This window comes from Monomorium pharaonis, chromosome 8, assembly GCF_013373865.1.
Source record: "Monomorium pharaonis isolate MP-MQ-018 chromosome 8, ASM1337386v2, whole genome shotgun sequence".
Taxonomy (NCBI): Eukaryota; Metazoa; Arthropoda; class Insecta; order Hymenoptera; family Formicidae; genus Monomorium; species Monomorium pharaonis.
The window spans coordinates 9,455,602-9,475,462 of record NC_050474.1 but is presented as its reverse complement, the minus strand read 5'-3'; the positions used below and the strand labels follow the sequence as shown (position 1 = coordinate 9,475,462).

Genomic DNA, 19,861 nt, shown 5'->3' with positions numbered 1-19,861 from the left:
TTGAACATGGATCTCTTATCATTAAAAAAAAACTAAATATTAAATAAGTATTTGTCCTAAATCAATTTAAAACAATTTAATAACAATTTTTAACTTATAACTTTCTCTCTCTCTCTCTCTCTCTCTATCTCTATCTATCTATAATATCTATCTATATATCTATCTATCTATCTATCTATCTATCTATCTATCTATCTATATATCTTTCAATCTAACTTACTAACTCTCTCAATCTCTCTAATTTAAACTAATCTGCGATTTTACTTAATCAGGAGCTACTTGTTCTTTCAAAAAAATATTTTAAAATATTAATGCTATCAGATTTATATTTTGTAAAACATTATTTTCCACATTTACAAACAAATATACAAGTACATACATACATGATTTTCAACATTTACAAACATACACACATGTACATACATACATGATTTTCCAAATTTACATACATGTACGAAACATACATGTACATACATCAATTTATTACGTAATTTTCTTCAAATTTTCTACTTTATTCGTTTCTCTCACACGTGACTTTCTTTTTTACGTCTCTCCAATCAAAACAAGATCTTCCTCGAATATCATTTCTCCTTTACCAAAAAGAATCTTCCTCATATTTAAAAAGACAATCTTAACTTAATCTCAATATTACTTAAAACAATTCAGCGACTCTACATTTAAAATTTCCACAAACTTAATCCTTTAAAGTTTAATAGTGATTACCTCTAATATCGTTAAATTAATCTCAAAATTACTTTAAAAAATTCAGCGCCTCTACTTTTAAATTATCCAACAATTTAATAACAATTTTTAACTTATAATTTGAAAAGTTGTTGGTAAATTTAAATTGCAGCCTATATATATTTGTCGTAATTAAATTAAAAAATTATTTTTATTAATTATTTTTATTAATAGTAATATTAAAGAAAAATTAATTAAATTAAATTAATATGAAATAAATATATGTATTAAAAAAAATTTTTTTTAACAATCTTTTAAATGTGAAATAATTATGTAAATATTATGTTAAACAATTTATTAAAATATTCAATTAATATTAAAGAAAAAGTAATTAAATATTATATAAGAATTTGTCCTAAATCAATTTCGAACGATTTAATAACAATTTTTAACTTATAACTCTCTCTCTCTCTCTCTCTCGATCTATCTCTCAATCTAACTCACTAACTCTCACTCATTCTCTCACTTTCTAAATTAAATTAATCTGCGATTTTACTTAATCAGAAGCTACTTCAGATTTTAATTTTGTAATATATGATTAACCACATTCACATACATAAATACATGTACAAAACATACATGTACATATATTAAATTACATACATGTACGAAACATAGATGTACATACATTAATTTATTACCTATTTTTCTATAAATTTTCCATCTTATTCGTTTCTCTCATACGTGACTTTTTTCCTTTTTACGTTTCTCCAATCAAAAAAAGTATTTTCCCTGAATATAAAACAAACTTAACTTAATTTCAATATTACTTCAAACAATTCATCAACTCTTAGAATAGTAATCATACATGTACAAACAATAAATAAGTAACTAATTACCGTCCTTTATTCTTCTAAAAACGTTTTTCTCTTTTAATTTTTTTTATCTTTTTCCAAAAACAAAAAGAATCTTCCTTCAAAATTCAATTGCGCTCACAGCCTGTCAAAAATAAACTACACTCTTTTAACGTTTTGGCTCCAAAATTAAAAAGAATCTTCTGTCAAAATTCAAACGCGCTGACAACTTGTCAAAAATAAATTACACTTTTTATCATTTTTCCAAATTCAAAAAGAATCTTCTTCTCTTTTATAACAAATTGTGATGCGACTGTCAATATTAAACTTCACGCTGTTAAAATAGTAATTAAATATTATATCAGAATTTGTCCTAAATCAATTTAGAACGATTTAATAACAATTTTAAAACAATTTAATAACAATTTTTAACTTATAACTCTCTCTCTCTCTCCCTCTCTCTCTCTCTCCCTCTCTCCCTCTCTCCCTCTCTCCCTCTCTCCCTCTCTCCCTCTCTCCCTCTCTCCCTCTCTCTCTCTCTCTCTCTCTCTCTCTCTCTCTCTCTCTCTCTCTCTCTCTCAATCTAACTCACTAACTCTCTCACTCATTCTCTCACTACCTCTAATTTAAATTAAATCTGCGATTTTACTTAATCAGAAGCTACTTTAGATTTTAATTTTGTAATATATGATTTTCCACATTTACATACATACATACATTATCGAAACATACATGTACATACATTAAATTACATACATGTACGAAGATATAGTTTACAGGTAATACTCACTTGACAAAACTATTTGTTACGGTCATAATTTTTATGAAATAATTCACCAAATTTGCTGTTGATTCGATCTAATGAAATTCGTTGCCTTCATTTAACCAAATTTTAACCAAATACGAGTATTTTTGCCATTCATTCTGAAGCCAAACAATTTGTATAAGGTAAATAATTTGTAGAACCAAGAAATTCGCATTTAATATATTTACTTATCATAAATGTCTAAAAGATCTTCTCATTCACTATATATACCATTTTTTTTATATCTATTATTCACAATCTATCATTCACTGCTGTCACTTGCGAGCTGTTATTACATTACATTTATCTTATGCAACATGTGATCTCCGCGCTGACAGCTCTCGCAGCACGAAGTGAGCTAAGCGAGAGAACCAATCAGATCATCGCGGAAAAGAGTCAACAATAATTCGAGACTTTCGAGAAGATTTGGAGAGATGCGAGTATCGATTTAAAATGCCTTTTTTTAGAAAGGACTAGAACATGCGCGCGCTTTGCGCGCGCCAAATGTTATTTTTTTATTTGTTATTACACCCTGCATAAAATTACTATTGCATATAACATATACACAACTCGTTTAGTTCTTAAACATTTCGGCCTTTGAAAAAAGGTTACATAGCTTAATTACGTAATAATATAGGACTCTTAATGACTATTTACGCTTTTCTTTGTCATTTCTCGTCTTTAATACATTTTTCATCCATTTTGTACCTATACCTACCTCTGATAACATTTTCCTAACAGAGAAATTTTGTCTTCGCAATTCTGTAAATTCTTCGAATATTGGTTCTAAAGTCTCTACTTTTAAATTGTATAGCCTACACTTTTTCTTTTTTCCAATATCTATTCCCTAATGCCTCGTTTCCGTACTTAAATCTCGCTATCATTGACCAATTCCCTACTCTTATTTTACCCCACTAAAATATACAAAGGCTTCTCATCTATTTTTATTTCTTTGTACACTCTATTATATTTTGCCCATATTATTTTTTCATATTTTTCTTGTTTTTGTTTATCTCTGTTTATCTTTCTAACCCTTCCAGTGAGAAATAACCATCAAATCGACATCAATTTGATTTGATCAATGCAATTTATATCAATTCTCCCTTAAATTGATATCAATTTGATGGGTTATTTTTCACTAAATTATGTGTATATACATAAAATTTTTTTATAGAATTTCTGATAAGTTTCAGAAATAGTTCCGTTGATTTAGTTTAAAAAAAAAGATATTTGAAAATATGAGGTGCTATTTTCCCCTGGCACCTCATTAATAAAAATTGAACGTTTTAACAGCAGTTATACTTGCACCCGTAATAGTTCTAGAGTTTTTGATAGATTTTAACAATAGTTTTGTATTCTACATTAAATATATTTAAACAATTTTTTAATTATACGGCTGGCACCGCACTAAAAAAGTAAACTACCATTTTATAGCGAGTTCCAGACGATTACATAGCATTTTTCAATAGTTCAGCAATAGTTTCAAAGCTTTTTGCAGGTTTCGTCGACAATTCCGGTCTTTAAGCATGTTTAAACAATTTTTTCATTAGACGGCTGGCGCCGCACTACAAGAGTAAACTACTATTTTATAGAGAATTCCAAACGAGTACATAGCATTTTCCAATAGTTCTGCAATAGTTCTAAAGCTTTTTGTAGATTTCGTCGACAGTTCCGGTCTTTAAACATTTTTAAACAATTTTTTATTTGATCCTGTCTCGCACTATTAGATATGAATACTACGCTATGGTATTTAAACTTCAGCCAATTTTATGGTATCTGATATGTATGTGTTAGTAATGTAATTGACATTTTTTAAATTTTAGAGTTGAATTAGTTAATCTATTTTTTAACTAAGTTAATGAAATTTAATTGATTATGAAATGAATTCTATTATGTTAAAAGTTACGTAAATAAATATTAATTCTATTAAATTTACGTTAAGATTAATTTATTTTTAGTTAAAGTAAAAGTTAATTTTGAGAAACTTTTTTATATTAAATTAAAAGGCCATATGATTTGTTTAAGTTAAATTACCAACATAATTACAGTATTGATCGTCAAATATATTTAATTTTAATATAATATTTTATTTGTAAATTAACTTACAATGTCGCTCTATTGTTAACCAGTAATTCATGACATGTATAAATACTTATCGTGAGAGGTTTAGAAAAAGGTTACGTATAAATACAATTGTTTGTCAAATGAACTGTCGACAAAACCTACAAAAAGCATTGGCACTATTGCAGAAATATATTGGAGAATGCTATGTAGTTGTCTGGAACTCGCTATAAAATGGTAGTTTACTCTTGTAGTGCTGTGCCAGCCGTCTAATAAGAAAATTGTTAAAAAATGCTTAAAGACTGGAACCGTCAACGAAATCTGAAAAAAGCTTTAGAACTATTGCAGAACCATTGAAAAATGCTATGTACTCGTCTGGAACTCGCTATAAAATGGTAGTTTACTCTTGTAGTGCGATGCCAGCCGTCTAATAAAAAAATTGTTAAAAAATGCTTAAAGACCGGAACTGTCGACGAAACCTGCAAAAAGCTTTGGAATTATTGCAGAACTGTTAGAAAAGGCCATAAAGTTGGCCGAAATTCGCTAGACAGGGGTACTTTACTCTTGTGGTGCCAACAGCCAAATTAAAAGATTGTTTAAATATATTTAATGTACGGAACTATTGCTAAAATTTATCGGGAACTTTAGAACTATTACGGTGCAAGTAGAATACTACAGGTGCTGTTAAAACGTTCAATTTTTATTAATGAGGTGCCAGGAAAATTAGCACCTCATTTTTTAAATTTCATTTTTTTTAACTAAATCAACGGAACTATTTCTAAAACTTGTCAGGACCTCTAGAATATTTGGGGTGCAAGTAGAACTGTCATGAAAACTTGCGGTGCCAACTTCACAGTGACTGACACAGTGGGTCGTGCTATAGCTAAAGCGGCTCAGCGCTTCTTATAGTGCGCTTTCTTTCGTACAAATTGAAAAATTTGCATTTTGTTTATCCATTCAAGATATCCAAAAACTATAATAGACTTTTGTTCACCTTTATTTTACTGTTCTTTTAAATTTTATTTTTTTTTTATTAAATAATTTTCCTCATCTTTTTGTGCATATAAATATTTAGTACACAATATCATGTTTTTTGGTTAAAAAAAAACAGTTATGTGATCTTTTTATATCAATAAATCCTTTTTATTATTTTGTGCATAATATTATTAACAAAAAACTACTTTTTCTATTTTTTTTAGATCTTTACTGTCTTTTAATTTTTTATTCTTTATATAATAAATAAATTCCTTCATTATTTTGTGCAAAAAAGTATTGAGATAAAGTAATCAAAAAGTAAATATTTTACAAAATATTTTATAGCTTAGTTTTTTGTATAATAAGAAATATTTTGGAACATACAAATTACAAAATATTTTCTAAAATATTCATTTTTTATCATTTTATTTTAATAATTTATATTATGCACAAAAAAAGAAAAAAATCAATTGATATAAGAAAACCACATAGCTGTTTTTACAAAAAACTATGACATTTTGTGCATATAAATATTTGTTGAAATATTACGTTTTTTTTTGTAAAAACAGTTATGTGGTCTTTTTATGCCAATAGATTCTTCTTATTATTTTATGTATAATATCATTACAATAAAACGATAAAAAATGAATATTTTACGAAATATTTTATAATTTTTATAAAACATTTCTTGTTATGCAAAAAACTAAACTATAAAATATTTCGTAAAATATTCATTTTTTATTATTTTATTGTAATAATATTATATATAAAACAATAAGAACAATCTATTTTTATAAAAAGACCACATAACTGTTTTGTATAAAAAAGTATGATATTCTAACAAATATTTATATGCACAAAATGTCATAATTTTTTATTCTTTTTCTTATTTTGTGCATATTATTAAAATAAAATGATAAAAAATAAATATTTTACAAAATATTTCATAATTTATTTATAAAATTTTCTTTATTATACAGAAAACAATGTCGTTTTTTTTTAAATATATAAATGGAGAAAAAGAGAGAGAGAGAAAAGGAGAAAAAGAAGAAAAACAAATATAAAACCATGTAATGATGTCAAAAATATACATAGTTATTTTTTAAAAATCATATTTATATAAAAAACATAATTATTAATATCATGTTTTTTGTAAAAACAGTTTTGTGATTTTTTGTATCAATTGATTTTTTTTCTTATTTTATGCATAATATTATTAAAATAAAATGAATATTTTACAAAATATTTCATAGTTTTTTCATAGTTTTTTTTTTGCATAACAGGAAATATTTCATACAAATTATAAAGTGTTTTGTAAAATATTTATTTTTTATCATTTTATTTTAATAATATTATGCACAAAATAAGAGAAAGGATCAATTGGTATAAAAAAACCACATAACTGTTTTTACAAAAAAACATAATATTATGTAATATTTATATGCACAAAACATCATGGTTTTTTTCTTGTTAGAACACTTACGTGGTTTTCTTATACCAATTGATTCTTTCTCTTATTTTGTGCACATTATTAAAATAAAATCATAAAAAGTGAACATTTTACAAAATATTTCATAGTTTCATTTTTTGCAAAAAGGAAACATTTTATATAAATTATTAAGTATTTCGTAAAATATTTATTTTTCATCATTTTATTTTAATATTATAAAAAAACCACATAACTGTTTTTACAACAAAACATGATGTGTATTAAGTATTATATTATAAATATATTTTTTATATAAATGACTTTTTTGTAAAAACAGCTATGCATTTTTTAATATCATTACCTGATTTTGTATTTGTTTTTCTTTCTTCTTTCTTTTCCTTTCTCTCTCTTTATTTCTCTCTGTATTTCTCTCTGTATTTATCTCTGAAAAAACTTAGCATTGTATAATAAATATTGGATTATATAAATTACAACTTACTTGATCGACTCTTTTCATCAAATTTGACAGCTACTCTCAAAATTCAATCGCAATGACAGCTACTCTCGACTAAACTGTCAAACCACGACTCTCGCACACGAAGCGAGTCAAGCGCGAGACAGCCAATCGCGATCGGAATAAAGCGGCAACTATGCAATCGCGATTAGCAGGCAACTTTAGGGTTACACGACTATTTTATAAGAGGATAAAATTGATTAAATACATTTAGAGATATAAGATATAGAGATATAATTCCCAACAAAATTTTGGGAATTAGCGTAACCCCTGTGTGTAAGAATCGAAAAAAAAATAAGGAAGTTTTGTGCGGCGTGTAGTTCTATGTGAAGATAACGGCGGGGGATACTTTGAACATATTTTATAAATAAATAAATTATAATAATAAAAATTACAATATTAATATTTGTTTATTTGTGTCCTGCGCCCAGTGCCCTACGTTATATCTGTGTCAAAACTGTCAAAATTGCGTTTTATATTAATTTAGTAAATTCGAACTTCAAGGAATTTAGACACTTGCACGCGTCGCGATAATGCGTGCGTCGTTTGCAGAGACCGAATAATTGTGAACATAGCAGACTGCAGTCAATTCATATTTTTGATTAAAAGAATGATTAAAAGAACGCACTCGTACTGCGTTTCTATAACCTTCAATCATTTAAACACATTTAAATATTAAATATATTTTATAAATATTTTATAAATATAATGTTTTTCGACTTATGCGAAGCCATTGACAGCGTGACGATTAGTGCACTGCAATTCCGTTACAAAGATACGCGAGTGAATATAGTATACCGATACGTCCTGTATTACCGGCCCGACGCGCGCCTAGGGGCAGGCAATCCGTCGTACTGAGCTGTATGTAGCTGAGGCACCCTGTACAATATTGTCTTGGTTAGGTCTTGGGTTAGGTCCACCAATATCGAGGTACTAATTTTTCAAATTATGCGAATAAGAGCGCGCCGAGGGAAGAGCTCGATCCGCTCGAACTGTAACACGGAAGAAAAGATCTATCGTGAATGTACGATAAGCGTTCATTAATTTATTGTTCACAATTACGATATAAAATTAATTAAATTTTTGCAGATCCCATACGCTAATATCTCGATTATTAGTGGATCTAACTTAAGACAATATTGAACTTTTATGTTCATCTCAATCCCTTTCTACCTTTTTACAAGCGTTGACCAACATGTTCAAGGACACCCTGCATATATATATATATATATATATACAGGGTGTTAATAAACCTTCGCATAATATTTATACCATCGTGTTGCCCACGAAAATCCAAGACGAAAAGCTCTTTAAATTTTTTCGATTCCATGCGTACAGTTCTTATAATTATTGTCGGAAAATAGTGAAATATTGCCAATATACGCACGGCTATAACGGAAACACGAGCGCGGTGGGAAACAAGATGATCGTCGTCGCTCGCCGCGAGGCGAGGACAGCGCAAATAAAATTCATTGCTATTCATTGCAATGTTATTCGTAGTGATAAGCGATGGGAACTAAGGATGGTCGACGATAGCTCATAACTAAAATGTTTCACATAAATTTTTAAACTGTACTACATAAATTGGGAAGCTAAAAAATTAAAAGTTGATTAAAAACATTAAGAGAATCATTTCATTAGTATTTTCATTGATATACTTGAATTTTAAATCAATGAAAGAAAATAATTTGTTGGAAATCCACTACAGCTTATGCTCTTTCGTAATTTTGCAAGCTTATCAGAACTGTATGTAAAATTAATATATTTTGTTTATTTATAAAATGTAAGTAGACACACATTTTCACGAACAGCAGACTTCACAATTTGTAGACTTTATTCCAACGTGCAAAATTTCCAAAACGAATAGGAAACAATTAATTGTTCATGACTTATTCGCTTTTATTTCTTTAAAATTCAAGTATATTAATGAAATTAATATGACATATTCTTTGTTGTTAAATGGTCTACAAGTATAAAATATGTGGCCAAAAATATTAACCTTACATATTTAATCAATAAAGTTGGAAAATTGCGAGAAAAAATCGGAAGCGGCAGACTTTTAATGAATTATTCGGTTTTATTAATTTAAAACTGTAGTTCATTGAAAATACTATGGCGCATCTTCCGAAAGCTGTAAAGTGACCTGCTAGTATAAGGATAATAACAAAATATATTAATTTTACATACAGTTCTGATAAGCTTGCAAAATTACGAAAGAACATAAACTGTAGTGGATTTCCAACAAATTATTCTCTTTCATGATTTAAAATTCAAGTATATCAATAAAAATACTATAAAATGATTCTCTTAATGTTTTTAATCAACTTTTAATTTCTTTAGCTTCGCAATTTATGCAATACAGTTTAAAAATTTATGTGAAAAAGTTTTAGTTACGAGCTATCGTTGACCATCCTTAGTCCCCATCGCTTATCGCTACGAACAACGTTACGAATAGCAATAAATTTTGTTTGCGCTTTCCTCGCCTCGCGGCGAGCGACGACGATCGTCTTGTTTCGTACCACGCTCGTGTTTCCGTTATAGCCGTGCGTACATTGGCAATATTTCACTATTTTCCGACAATAATTATAAGAACTGTACGCATGGAATCGAAAAAATGTGGAGAGCTTTTCGTCTTCGATTTTCGTGGGCAACACGATGGTATAAATATTATGCGAAGGTTTATTAACACCCTGTATATACGTGGCAGTTTCACTGTCACGATAAGCAGCGTCTCTCCCCTGTCACAGGCTGCGAGTTCGCGCCGGACGGAGAAGCGAGAGCAAATCGGGAAATCTCCCGAGGGAATCGCGACGAGTGTAGAGTAAACAGGCTAAATATTTTGCGTTTCTTTTCGGTAACTCGGCGAGCGCCTCACCGTATCAACAACCAGGAATTCGGAGGAGAGGCAGCAGCAAGTGCGGAAGGAGGGGTGCGCCCGGAGGATTCCGCAAATCCGACTGGCAACAGCCGGCAGCGGAAAACCGTCGGGGAGGCGAGACGAGCGGCGGGGCGTGAGCAAGAGCCCCGAGCAAGCTTGGGGGAAAGCTTGGGCCGTCGCAGGAAAATCGGCGCCCCGGCTGATGACGGAACGGCAAGCCCCTGGAGACGGCGTGGAGGTTGAGGACGCGAGACTGCCCCCACGGGATGCGGGACCCTCCTGCAAGAGGAGGAAGGAGTCGCCGAGAAGTGCGGGGTTGCCAGCGGAAATTTTTATCTTCGCGGGAGGCCCGTGGGGCATCCAAAAGAATGAACGCGCTCACGGTCCTGCGGGCGCAGGACTGCTCGCCCTACGGTGATTGAGGCGACGCGATGCGCGAGGACTGACGCGCAGTTCTTAGTGAGGGGTCACGGCATCGATCGCGGATCGATCGCGATTCCCCGTGCTTTTTGCGTGCAAACTTGCGAGCGTGCTACCTGCGGTCCGTAAGATTAGGCGTTATCGGTTTCGACGATTGAGCCCGCTAGAAAGTGCGAGGAGAGAGGACCTGGTGCCTGAGGACGGTGCAGCCGGTGACTGAGGAGTGACGAGTGCCGGGGATTGTTATCGGTGAGGTGGCCCAGTTATTTCGTCGCTACTACACTTTGTAAAGCCACTGGCCGGCGAGCCACCGTATTCTCGTTCTGCGTCCGGCACGCGTTGGTGTTAGTGTTGCGTCAGCCGCGGGCGGCCTCGCGTTTTTGGTAAATTGTCGGACTCAAGCAAGAGGGACGGTATCGCGTCGTGTATCGTGGCCTAAGAGGAGAGCGGATTTCGTTCGCGATTCCCCCAGAAAGCAGTGACCGCGTGCGCCGCAAAGCCCTTGCCCGTGCAAGCCACGTAGGAAATATAGTCCCCGCGGATATCATGCGTATGCATCGTAAAGCGCGAGTAATTTTGTGTGCTGAAGTCGGTTTCGGAGAGAATAAGCATCGCAGACCGGATATCGTGGTCGCGCTCTATGGTTGCCGGGATTGTCGGCACTTTACGCCCGCCCGAAAAAGTGTCGCGCAAGCGGCAGGTCGTGCCCGCGTGCTGCCGGATTAGCGAAATCGGTGAGTCGGCGTACACGTGCGCCCGTATCGTTCGGCGCGTGCTACCGTCTCTTACGTTTTATAGACTTTTATTTCTCGTTCATGTGGTCATTATCTTTCTTTAAATAAACTTTCTTTTTGTTACTGTTATTCGTTTGGTCAATAATTGCTTGCCTGTCGCGCTCCGTGCTCTCGCATGGCTTCTTCTTCTTCTTTTGCCCACTGAATTTCCGTCCCAACAAAGACACAGTACCATGATTTAACGCTTATATAGAGCAACAGACGTGGGAGAATGACTGCGCTCTCCTTTCAAAATAAATATATTTCCCTTCGTCAATAATCTCACTCATCCAGAGACCAGCAGATACCTCCCGAGCCGGGTTCCTCATTCAATTCACTGATTCTTCTTTACCGCTCTCCGGGAAAGACCATCCACGCTCATCGACCTGGATAATCTCTCGGCCCGCAACTCAATAAGAGAAACTAGACCAAATTTACCTCTAGTCTTATATTCCTAAATTACTATCCAATACAAACTTGACCATAGCTCCAGCAATTGTCTTATTCAAAACAGTGATCAAATACTCTATCTAAATGGAGCATAACACTTCTGCTCAAACAGTTTGCTATAAAGACTAATTCTAGCGTTGTTGAAATTCGGACATTCCCAAAAAATATGGTCCTGATAAAGGCAACCACAATCACATTCAGGCAATTCCCTCCAACCACATTTAAATTTAATAGCATTAGTGTAGGGAAAACCCGTAATAATTCGCGAGAGAATACAAGAATGTTTTCTAAGAAATCTAAGCTTGGAGATAAGGGATATGTTCCAGTCCGTGAAATTGCACATGTAATAGTTTCCAGTATTAAAATTAATTCTATTAAAGAATTCTGCATCTAAAAGTTTATATTCACTTTTAAGAGACGAAAGAACTTCAGAGTACGAAATATAATTAAGGTTTGGGCAGATTTCTCCAACCAGAGCACCATCTTTAGCGGCCTTATCCGCCTTCTCATTACCACCAATATTTTTATGAGCAGGGCACCAGGTAAAACAAAATCTAATTCTCTGCTCTTCAGCCGTTCTTAGATATTCTCTTACCCTGGACAACCAGGGGCTAAGTTTAATACACGTATTTTTATATAAGTCATTCACTGACTTAATGACATCCAAGTTGCTCTTAGAATCAGAGCAAATATTTACCTCCTTCCAATTATTATCAAGGGCTATCTCTATGGCCTTAGAAATTGCCACCAATTCCGCCGAAAAAGAACTCATAAAATTATTCAATTTGAATTTATAGACTCTCTCTACACTCGGAACATAAACCGCACAACCTACCAATGACCCACCCTCCTCCAACAGAGTTCTAGAACCATCTGTAAACATCGTCACCTCCTCCCTCGACAGGCTATTTAAAGCAATGAGGTTGTTAAACGCATTATCAGGGTTGTTGCACAAGAGAGCCATCGCCCCAGATCTGAAGTCCACATCAATCTCCAAAGAAGCCAGGAACAGAGAAAAATCATGGGCCGGATGAATATCCCATTGAAATAAGATCTCGAAAGAACGAACCCTAGACCATCTACTCATTATAAACGGAATGTTTCTGGGCGCGACATTCTTTGAAAGAGTCCAATCATTATAATTTTTAATCTTGTTAATGATTACAAACCTCTTTAACTGAATTAACTTGCACACGTATTTGTCTGATTTTATACAAGTTCTTCTTATTAAACTAAACTGATTACTAAAGCTCCAAACCAACCTGTTTGGAGTGGATCTGGAGATGCCCAAAGCCGATTTATATGCCTGACTCAAGAATCTTTCTAAGGATTCAATATAAAAACCTGCGGCGCTACAATACCACATATTACCCCATTCCAGTTGTGCTCCTATCGTAGCGTTGACAAATCTGATACTGTCCATCGCGCTGACTTCCCATGATGACACCGCAATCCACTTCAAAATGTTAGTATATCCAATAGCCTTATTCTTCAGCCCTCTAATGTGGCTTTTCCACCTAAGACCCTCATCTAACGTCAAACCAAGATATTTAACTTCCTTTTGAATACGAATACTTCTCTCATCCAGATAAAGACTGTCATCATAATTCAGACGCTTTTTCCTGTTAAAGATTATACTCTGAGTTTTTCCCAAAGACAACTCAAGATCGATGGAATTGAGCCATTTTTCAATACTAATAAAAGATAAGGAAAGTGCTCTTTTGATAACTGCCAAATCCTTATCAACGCAAACAACAGCGATATCATCCGCAAATTGTAGAGCCTGACAATTATAAAGAATTTTCCATAAGATATCTTTTATATAAAGATTAAAAAGAATAGGGCTCAAGGCTGATCCTTGCGGGAGGCCCCTCTGCAAGAGTCTGCATCCATATCATTAACCGGATTCGAAGAAATTGGCGGTTCTTGGGCTCAAAAAATTTCTAAATAGAAGCTTATAATTAGTTGAAATCTCCAACTCATTAATCATTGAAAACAAGATCTGAGAGTTAACATTATCATACGCCGATTTTACATCCAGTAGTAACACACCCGACATCTCACCCTTCGCAAAAGCCCTATAAATATATAGATTCATTAATGCAAGACAATCATCGCACGACCTACTCCTCCAGAAACCAAATTGCGTGTTAGGAATCAATTTACTCTCTTCTACAAATCGACTGAATCATTTAAGAATCAATTTCTCAAACATTTTGGCAGTAACTGAAGACAACGAAATGGGTCTAAAGTCTTCTTTATTTGGCTTGAAGATCAAGGCAACGTCAACGGATTTCCATTCCTGGGGGAAGGATCCATCAGCCACAATTCTATTAAAAATTTCAAGTAATCGTTCAACAGCACTCATTGGCAACAGTTTTATAAGAGAGTTACCAATGCAATCAGGTCCTGGAGAACTCCGTACTTTTAATACTGCGATACAAGACATAATTTCATAAAGTTCAAACGGAGCAAATAGATTGTTAGTGGGGATAAACTCCCTGGGGGTTTCAAACAAGTTAGAAACCCACGACGGAATACTGTAACTAAGGTAGTTTTCCACCTTATGGACCCTAAAAACACTCGGAGAGCTTGTTTGGAGAAAGAAAAGCACTTCGTTGGACGCATTAATTGTCTGCCAAAACGATCTAGGACCTGCAGATAAACTCATATTATTAACTAATGATTTGAAGTTTTGGCTTTTCTTTCTTTTGAGCAGCTTTCCTGTTTCTTCCCATGCTTTTATAAAGCAGCAAATTTACCAGTGAATGATTCTCTCTCAGTTTCTTATACGCCAACTTTCTCTTTTCCACCGCCCGAGAACACTCACAATCCCACCAGGGCTTGGGTGTAGATTTTTTCCTGTTATTAGACTTCTTAAGATTTAAAAAATTAATACAACAGTTCCCAGAATCGATAACCGAGACTCTCCCTTCACCATCATATAGCCTAGCTCCAGAGAAAATGGCACATCTTATTATAGTTGATGCCCAGGATTCATAGTGAGACGCGCCAGTTAACTGGTGATCCGAGGTGTCACCCAGACTTTCTAACACCAGCTCAGCAAAACGATCTCTCGCATGGCGTGTGCCCCTTTTTCAGACCCTACCCCTTTACCGTTAGGAGAGTCTTTTCGTGCGCGAATTAAGGCTGGTTTAGTGAATCTCGCGAATTGACGTGCCGTCGAGCACGTCTGGCGCCCAATCCGGTCGTTGGTGTATCGCTGAGATTCGCGCGCGAGAAGTCAGGAACACGGGCCGTCCTGGATGGCGGTATTTTATCGTCGTCTCAGACAATCTCCGTTAACGCTATCTTTTTGCTCGCGGCTTTCCCCCGCGCGGAAGAAAAAGTCGTGACTATATATATATCCCGAATCCATATATATATATCCCAGATAGCACAAAATATTATCATAAATATTTATAAATATTTTACAAATTTATTTAAAAAAAATATTTTTTAAAAATTATATAATTATTTTTCATAAACCATTTAAAAATTATACAAAAATTATTATTAACAATATATAGAATATATTTTTAAAATGTACTGAAAAATATTTATGTATATAAACTTGAAATATTTTTTATATTCTTTGATAATAATGGTATAAATATTTATTTTAAATATTTTCATAAATGTTTATCATAATTTTTTTTTTATCTGACAAATTCGGACATAAAAATATGTACAAAATATTTATCATAAATATTTTTCCTCCTTATAAATATTTTATAAATATTTTGTGCTATCTGGGATATATATAATAAATATGAAATAGCTTTAAAAATAAGTAGTAAGATAATATTATACATTTATTCAACATATACATCTCATAATATTAACTTAAAAAGAATTATTTTAAGCGAGATGATAGTTCATTCGTTTTATTCACAGCAGCTTCGACAGCATTCATCATAGATCCCCTGTATTCAATAATTAAAATAAATTTCAAAATTACTTAGAAAATAAATTACTAAATACATACATAAAGTCTAATAACAATCGTATGATCTCTCGTGAGCAAATAGAACAGGACAAAATAAAAGTTCTATATAGTTTTCCAATTTTTATACATTAACCTTAGAACGATATACCTATTTTTCATCTTAAATATTACACAGGGTTAACAATGTGTCCCATTCATTCCCAAGCATTTTGTTCACTAAACGATGTTTCCCCTGATCGTAAAAAGAAAGGGGGGAGGGTGGAACTCGGCTCCGATCGGAGCCTCAAGGAGCGTGATAGGTGAGCGATACCTGAAAGTCATTGTTCTTTAGTCATCACATGTCTTTATTTACACAGAGTATTCACGATCCGAGATGCGTACGACTTGGCGCGCGAGGATCCCATGTGTCTGATGGGCTATCACGTCGCACATCGCCAACGGTCCCTCGCGATGGTTCCGCGCTTGCGGCGGGTATCCGATCGCGACGGGATTGCTTTTCACACACTGATGCGTCACGCTTGCACTCACACTTGCAATTTCGTGTGGGGAAGATCGAGTATTGCGAAACCCTTATCGGAAGGAATATCGACTGTGTTTTACATCCGCTGAACTAGCTCTGGTCTTTGAATCTGATCTTTCCCGGCGCTCGATCCTCCCGGTCACGTCACGACGGCGTGAAACTTTTGCCCGCTAGGATTAGCGATCCTACCTTACGCTGCAAGGAGCCGCGGTTCGTTGCGCACCTCGGGAGACTCGGGGTGCGCGGATCATGCACGCACCGGTATCGTGCTCCGATTCGCGCGAGTCGGGTGCTCCAGCCCGCAAAACAGTTAACTCGCCTGTGGGTAGAATTAAGCCGCGATCGACACTCGATCCGCGACACATTTTATATTGAACAGATGGACTGAAAAAAAAAATGTTTTATACAAAAGTTTTACAGCAGAAAAAAAACTTTTTTTAATTAAGATAAATTTTCAATAAAATTGACTTTTATGTATATATTTGTATGAAACATTTTTTTTTTGTTTAGTTTACGAGATATATCGAAAAAAGGCAAAAACTCAAAATTTTTGAAGTGTGGTTTCAACCACAGACTTCTATAATATACTAGACTACTAACCTTGATTCCCTAGGCGTACCAGTATATAATGTACATGTTGTACATGACTGAATAACCGGTCGGAATGTGTCATCTGCTATGTAATGTACATTGTTCATCAAGTGGAATGTATATGTACTGTAACCGTCGCTCGCGAGCGACGGCCAACTTCGCCTCCGTCCCTGGTCGCGGCCCTGAGCCGCCCGGGTGTCGGGGCGACTATCTTCGTGAGGTTTCCCGACGTAATACTAAGTTGGGCGCCAGGTACGTTAAGCGTACCACTCTGTGTGCACCAAATCGCAAACGAATGTTACGATACTTGAATCGCGGGAAAGACGGGCGCACGCTAGGCAACCGGGGCGTTAGCGGCTCCGATATCTAGCTGCTCAGCCCTCAAATGGCAGAGGGGGAGGTTCGGTGTGGGCGGATGGAATCGGGAAGGCGAGAGAATTACTTACACGACACCAATGTAACAGAGAAATTAACAATTGTATTTGACCGTAAGAATTACAGTAGTGGGCGACTCTGCGGAGCGGTGATGGCTCGCGCGCGTTACCAGCTGACGACCGCTGGGTATCGAATATTGCGAGAACGGTATATTGAACGAGCGGGTTATGATGCGTACGCGGGAACTCTCCGACTTGTCTACGCTTGACCCGGCGTCGTTGGTGGACGCCAACTCCCGCCAGGAGGACGACCTCGTCAAGGGCGAACGGGACGGATCGCAACTCCGAGCCCGCGCGACACGCGACGGACTCGTGTTCTCCCGCGCTCTAACGATTCTCGCGAATGATAAGCGCGATAATTATTATTTACTCGCCCGTCGGGCAATTCAAGACGATTGCGTCGATGACGATCAGAGCGCACTCACCGAAGGGCTCGCAATAACAGTGCGATCGACCCAATTATACAATATCAACGACTAAGTTTTCCAAGGCGCGACAAGATACAACGCGGGAATAACCCGCGACACGACGACCGGACGAAACGACGATTGACTCGGCTGCGGATTGGGACGCACACGCAACGCGAAGCTATTATGAAATGTACAGCACGGAGCGGAATCACGCGGACGGGCGCGATCGGGCGAGACAACGATGCTCCGCTGAATCCGCGAGCTCGTGGCTCCAATAAATACGCCGAAAGATACTGCGATAATTATGCGACTTCCTCACGGCTCGCCCAACCCGCGAAATCGGTGACTTACAATTCGTGTGACGCTCGTCTCACCACTTTGCCTCTCTCCTGTTGGCCTCCTCCGGGTCGAGATGACTTCCGTCCCTGCGTCCTCTCTTACAACTCGGCTCGTGATCTCGGAACGCACGCACAGTTTTAGTTTCTAAATCCGCAGCACGAGTGAGGAATCCTGGATCTCGCGGGAGCCGCTCGGCGGCGCGCCCCACCTTGCCTCCGGCGCTCCAGGCCCTTATTGGCTGATTTCGCGAAAATCGATTTTCGCGCAGAGCGCGGTGCCCACGCTGTCGCCGGCTGATCGATCCACGCACGGCAGTCGATAATTATGGGCCCCGGGCACGGGAATCCTGGCGCTTCTTTACGCGGCCGACTCTTCTCTCCTCGCCCGGCGTATCCACCGCCATCGGGGCGTTATTTCCTCCTCGACGGGGCGTCGGCGGATCTTGAGTTGTCGTGATTCTTTCGCCGGACTTCCCGCGGTATCGGGTCTGCAGTCGCTCCGTCGGGATGTCGGCATCGCGCGCCGTCGCTGGGTCCTGAAAGCGTGATTCAGCGGCAGTATCGGAATTCTTACATGGCACAAACGGTAGGCAAGATAAGGGCGGCATTACCTGCGGACCCCCGCTTAGAAAGGGTCTTCTTTGACTCCCTCGTTGTCCGTTCCTCTGCAATCTCCGGGAAGATTTTCCGTTGAGACGAGACGTCCGAAAACTATAACGAGATCTTCAGAGCCACCGATCTCCGCCGCACCCGCGGTATAACGCTCGCAAAAATCTTAACAATTAATTAGATAGACAGCACGTGGGACGTCACACACACAAAAGTACAAGAGAATACGCTTTTGCGTCCGCTCCCGAGCGGGAAGACGCAGGGCCCGCGTGATGTTATTACGTAAGGGCCTTCAGGGCCTTGTGACGGACAGCAGCCTGCGGCTGTCACGTCACAGTACATATATATGTGCCAATAAATGTCACATATAGTTGCTACGAGTAATTTGTTGATATTTTTAAAATGTTTATATATATATATATATATATATATATATATATATATATTTAAAGAATGATACTTAATAATACTAATAAATATCATTAATATTAGGTTATTTTATACAAAAATGCTCTTAAAATGAGGTTATATTATTTGTTGTTTAGTTTTAATACTTAAACGAAAAGAAATGTATACCGCTTTCTTATATATATTTGGGCAGCCTTTTATCACATACCTTAATTATTGTCATTTTATCTTTTTCTTTTATATTACAAGAGCAAAAGAATGATACGTTTAACAGTACGCATAAGCGTCCAAGGAGAACGCTCTCATAATCACATAATATATATATTGTATCATACATCTCACTCACTCCTCTAGTAATCCATAGTCGTAGGACTATAAAATATTAGCCACATTTCAATCGGTAATTCAGTCTGCCGCCTATGAGCTCCTATTTGTACATACTTTTCGGGTACACACTAAATGGAGAATATATAACGAGCCTAGCAGTCTAGTATATTATAGAAGTCTGTGGTTTCAACCCTTTAAACCGTTTATAAGCTTTACAACTTTTAATTTCTAAATTCATGTATTCACCCCCTCTACATTTATGCCAAGTTTCATTAAAATCAGAATTTTCGGGTTCGCGAGGTTCCCTTGTAAGACAATTTTAAAGGAACTGGAGTATAGGGATCCGTTTAAAAAAGATGGATCCGTTTAAAAAGGAGGAGGAAAGTAGATTAAGAAACGTGAGGTATAACACAAGATACAAAGAAAAAGCGGATA

At 36.0% G+C, this 19,861-nt stretch overlaps 1 protein-coding gene and 1 long non-coding RNA gene across 3 annotated transcripts in view; both read right to left on the bottom strand.

Annotated features, from left to right (window-relative positions):
* LOC105835872 (pyrroline-5-carboxylate reductase 1, mitochondrial) overlaps positions 1-19,861 on the bottom strand; it is a 68,566-nt gene that overhangs the window by 24,407 nt on the left and 24,298 nt on the right. The window contains exon 6 of one of the 2 annotated variants that reach the window (XM_012679498.3): positions 15,635-15,766. The exons of the other annotated variant lie outside the window; for it this stretch is intronic. Within the exon in view, the coding sequence (XP_012534952.1) occupies positions 15,697-15,766 (70 nt within the window). The 3' untranslated portion in view covers positions 15,635-15,696. Of the gene's footprint in view, positions 1-15,634; positions 15,767-19,861 lie in introns of those variants that run through there. 2 annotated transcript variants of the gene reach the window in all.
* Positions 2,110-2,846, bottom strand: LOC118646971. Its single transcript, XR_004964313.1, has 2 exons — positions 2,529-2,846; positions 2,110-2,459 (listed from the first exon to the last, which is right to left on the bottom strand). It is a non-coding gene; the product is annotated as an uncharacterized LOC118646971 (long non-coding RNA).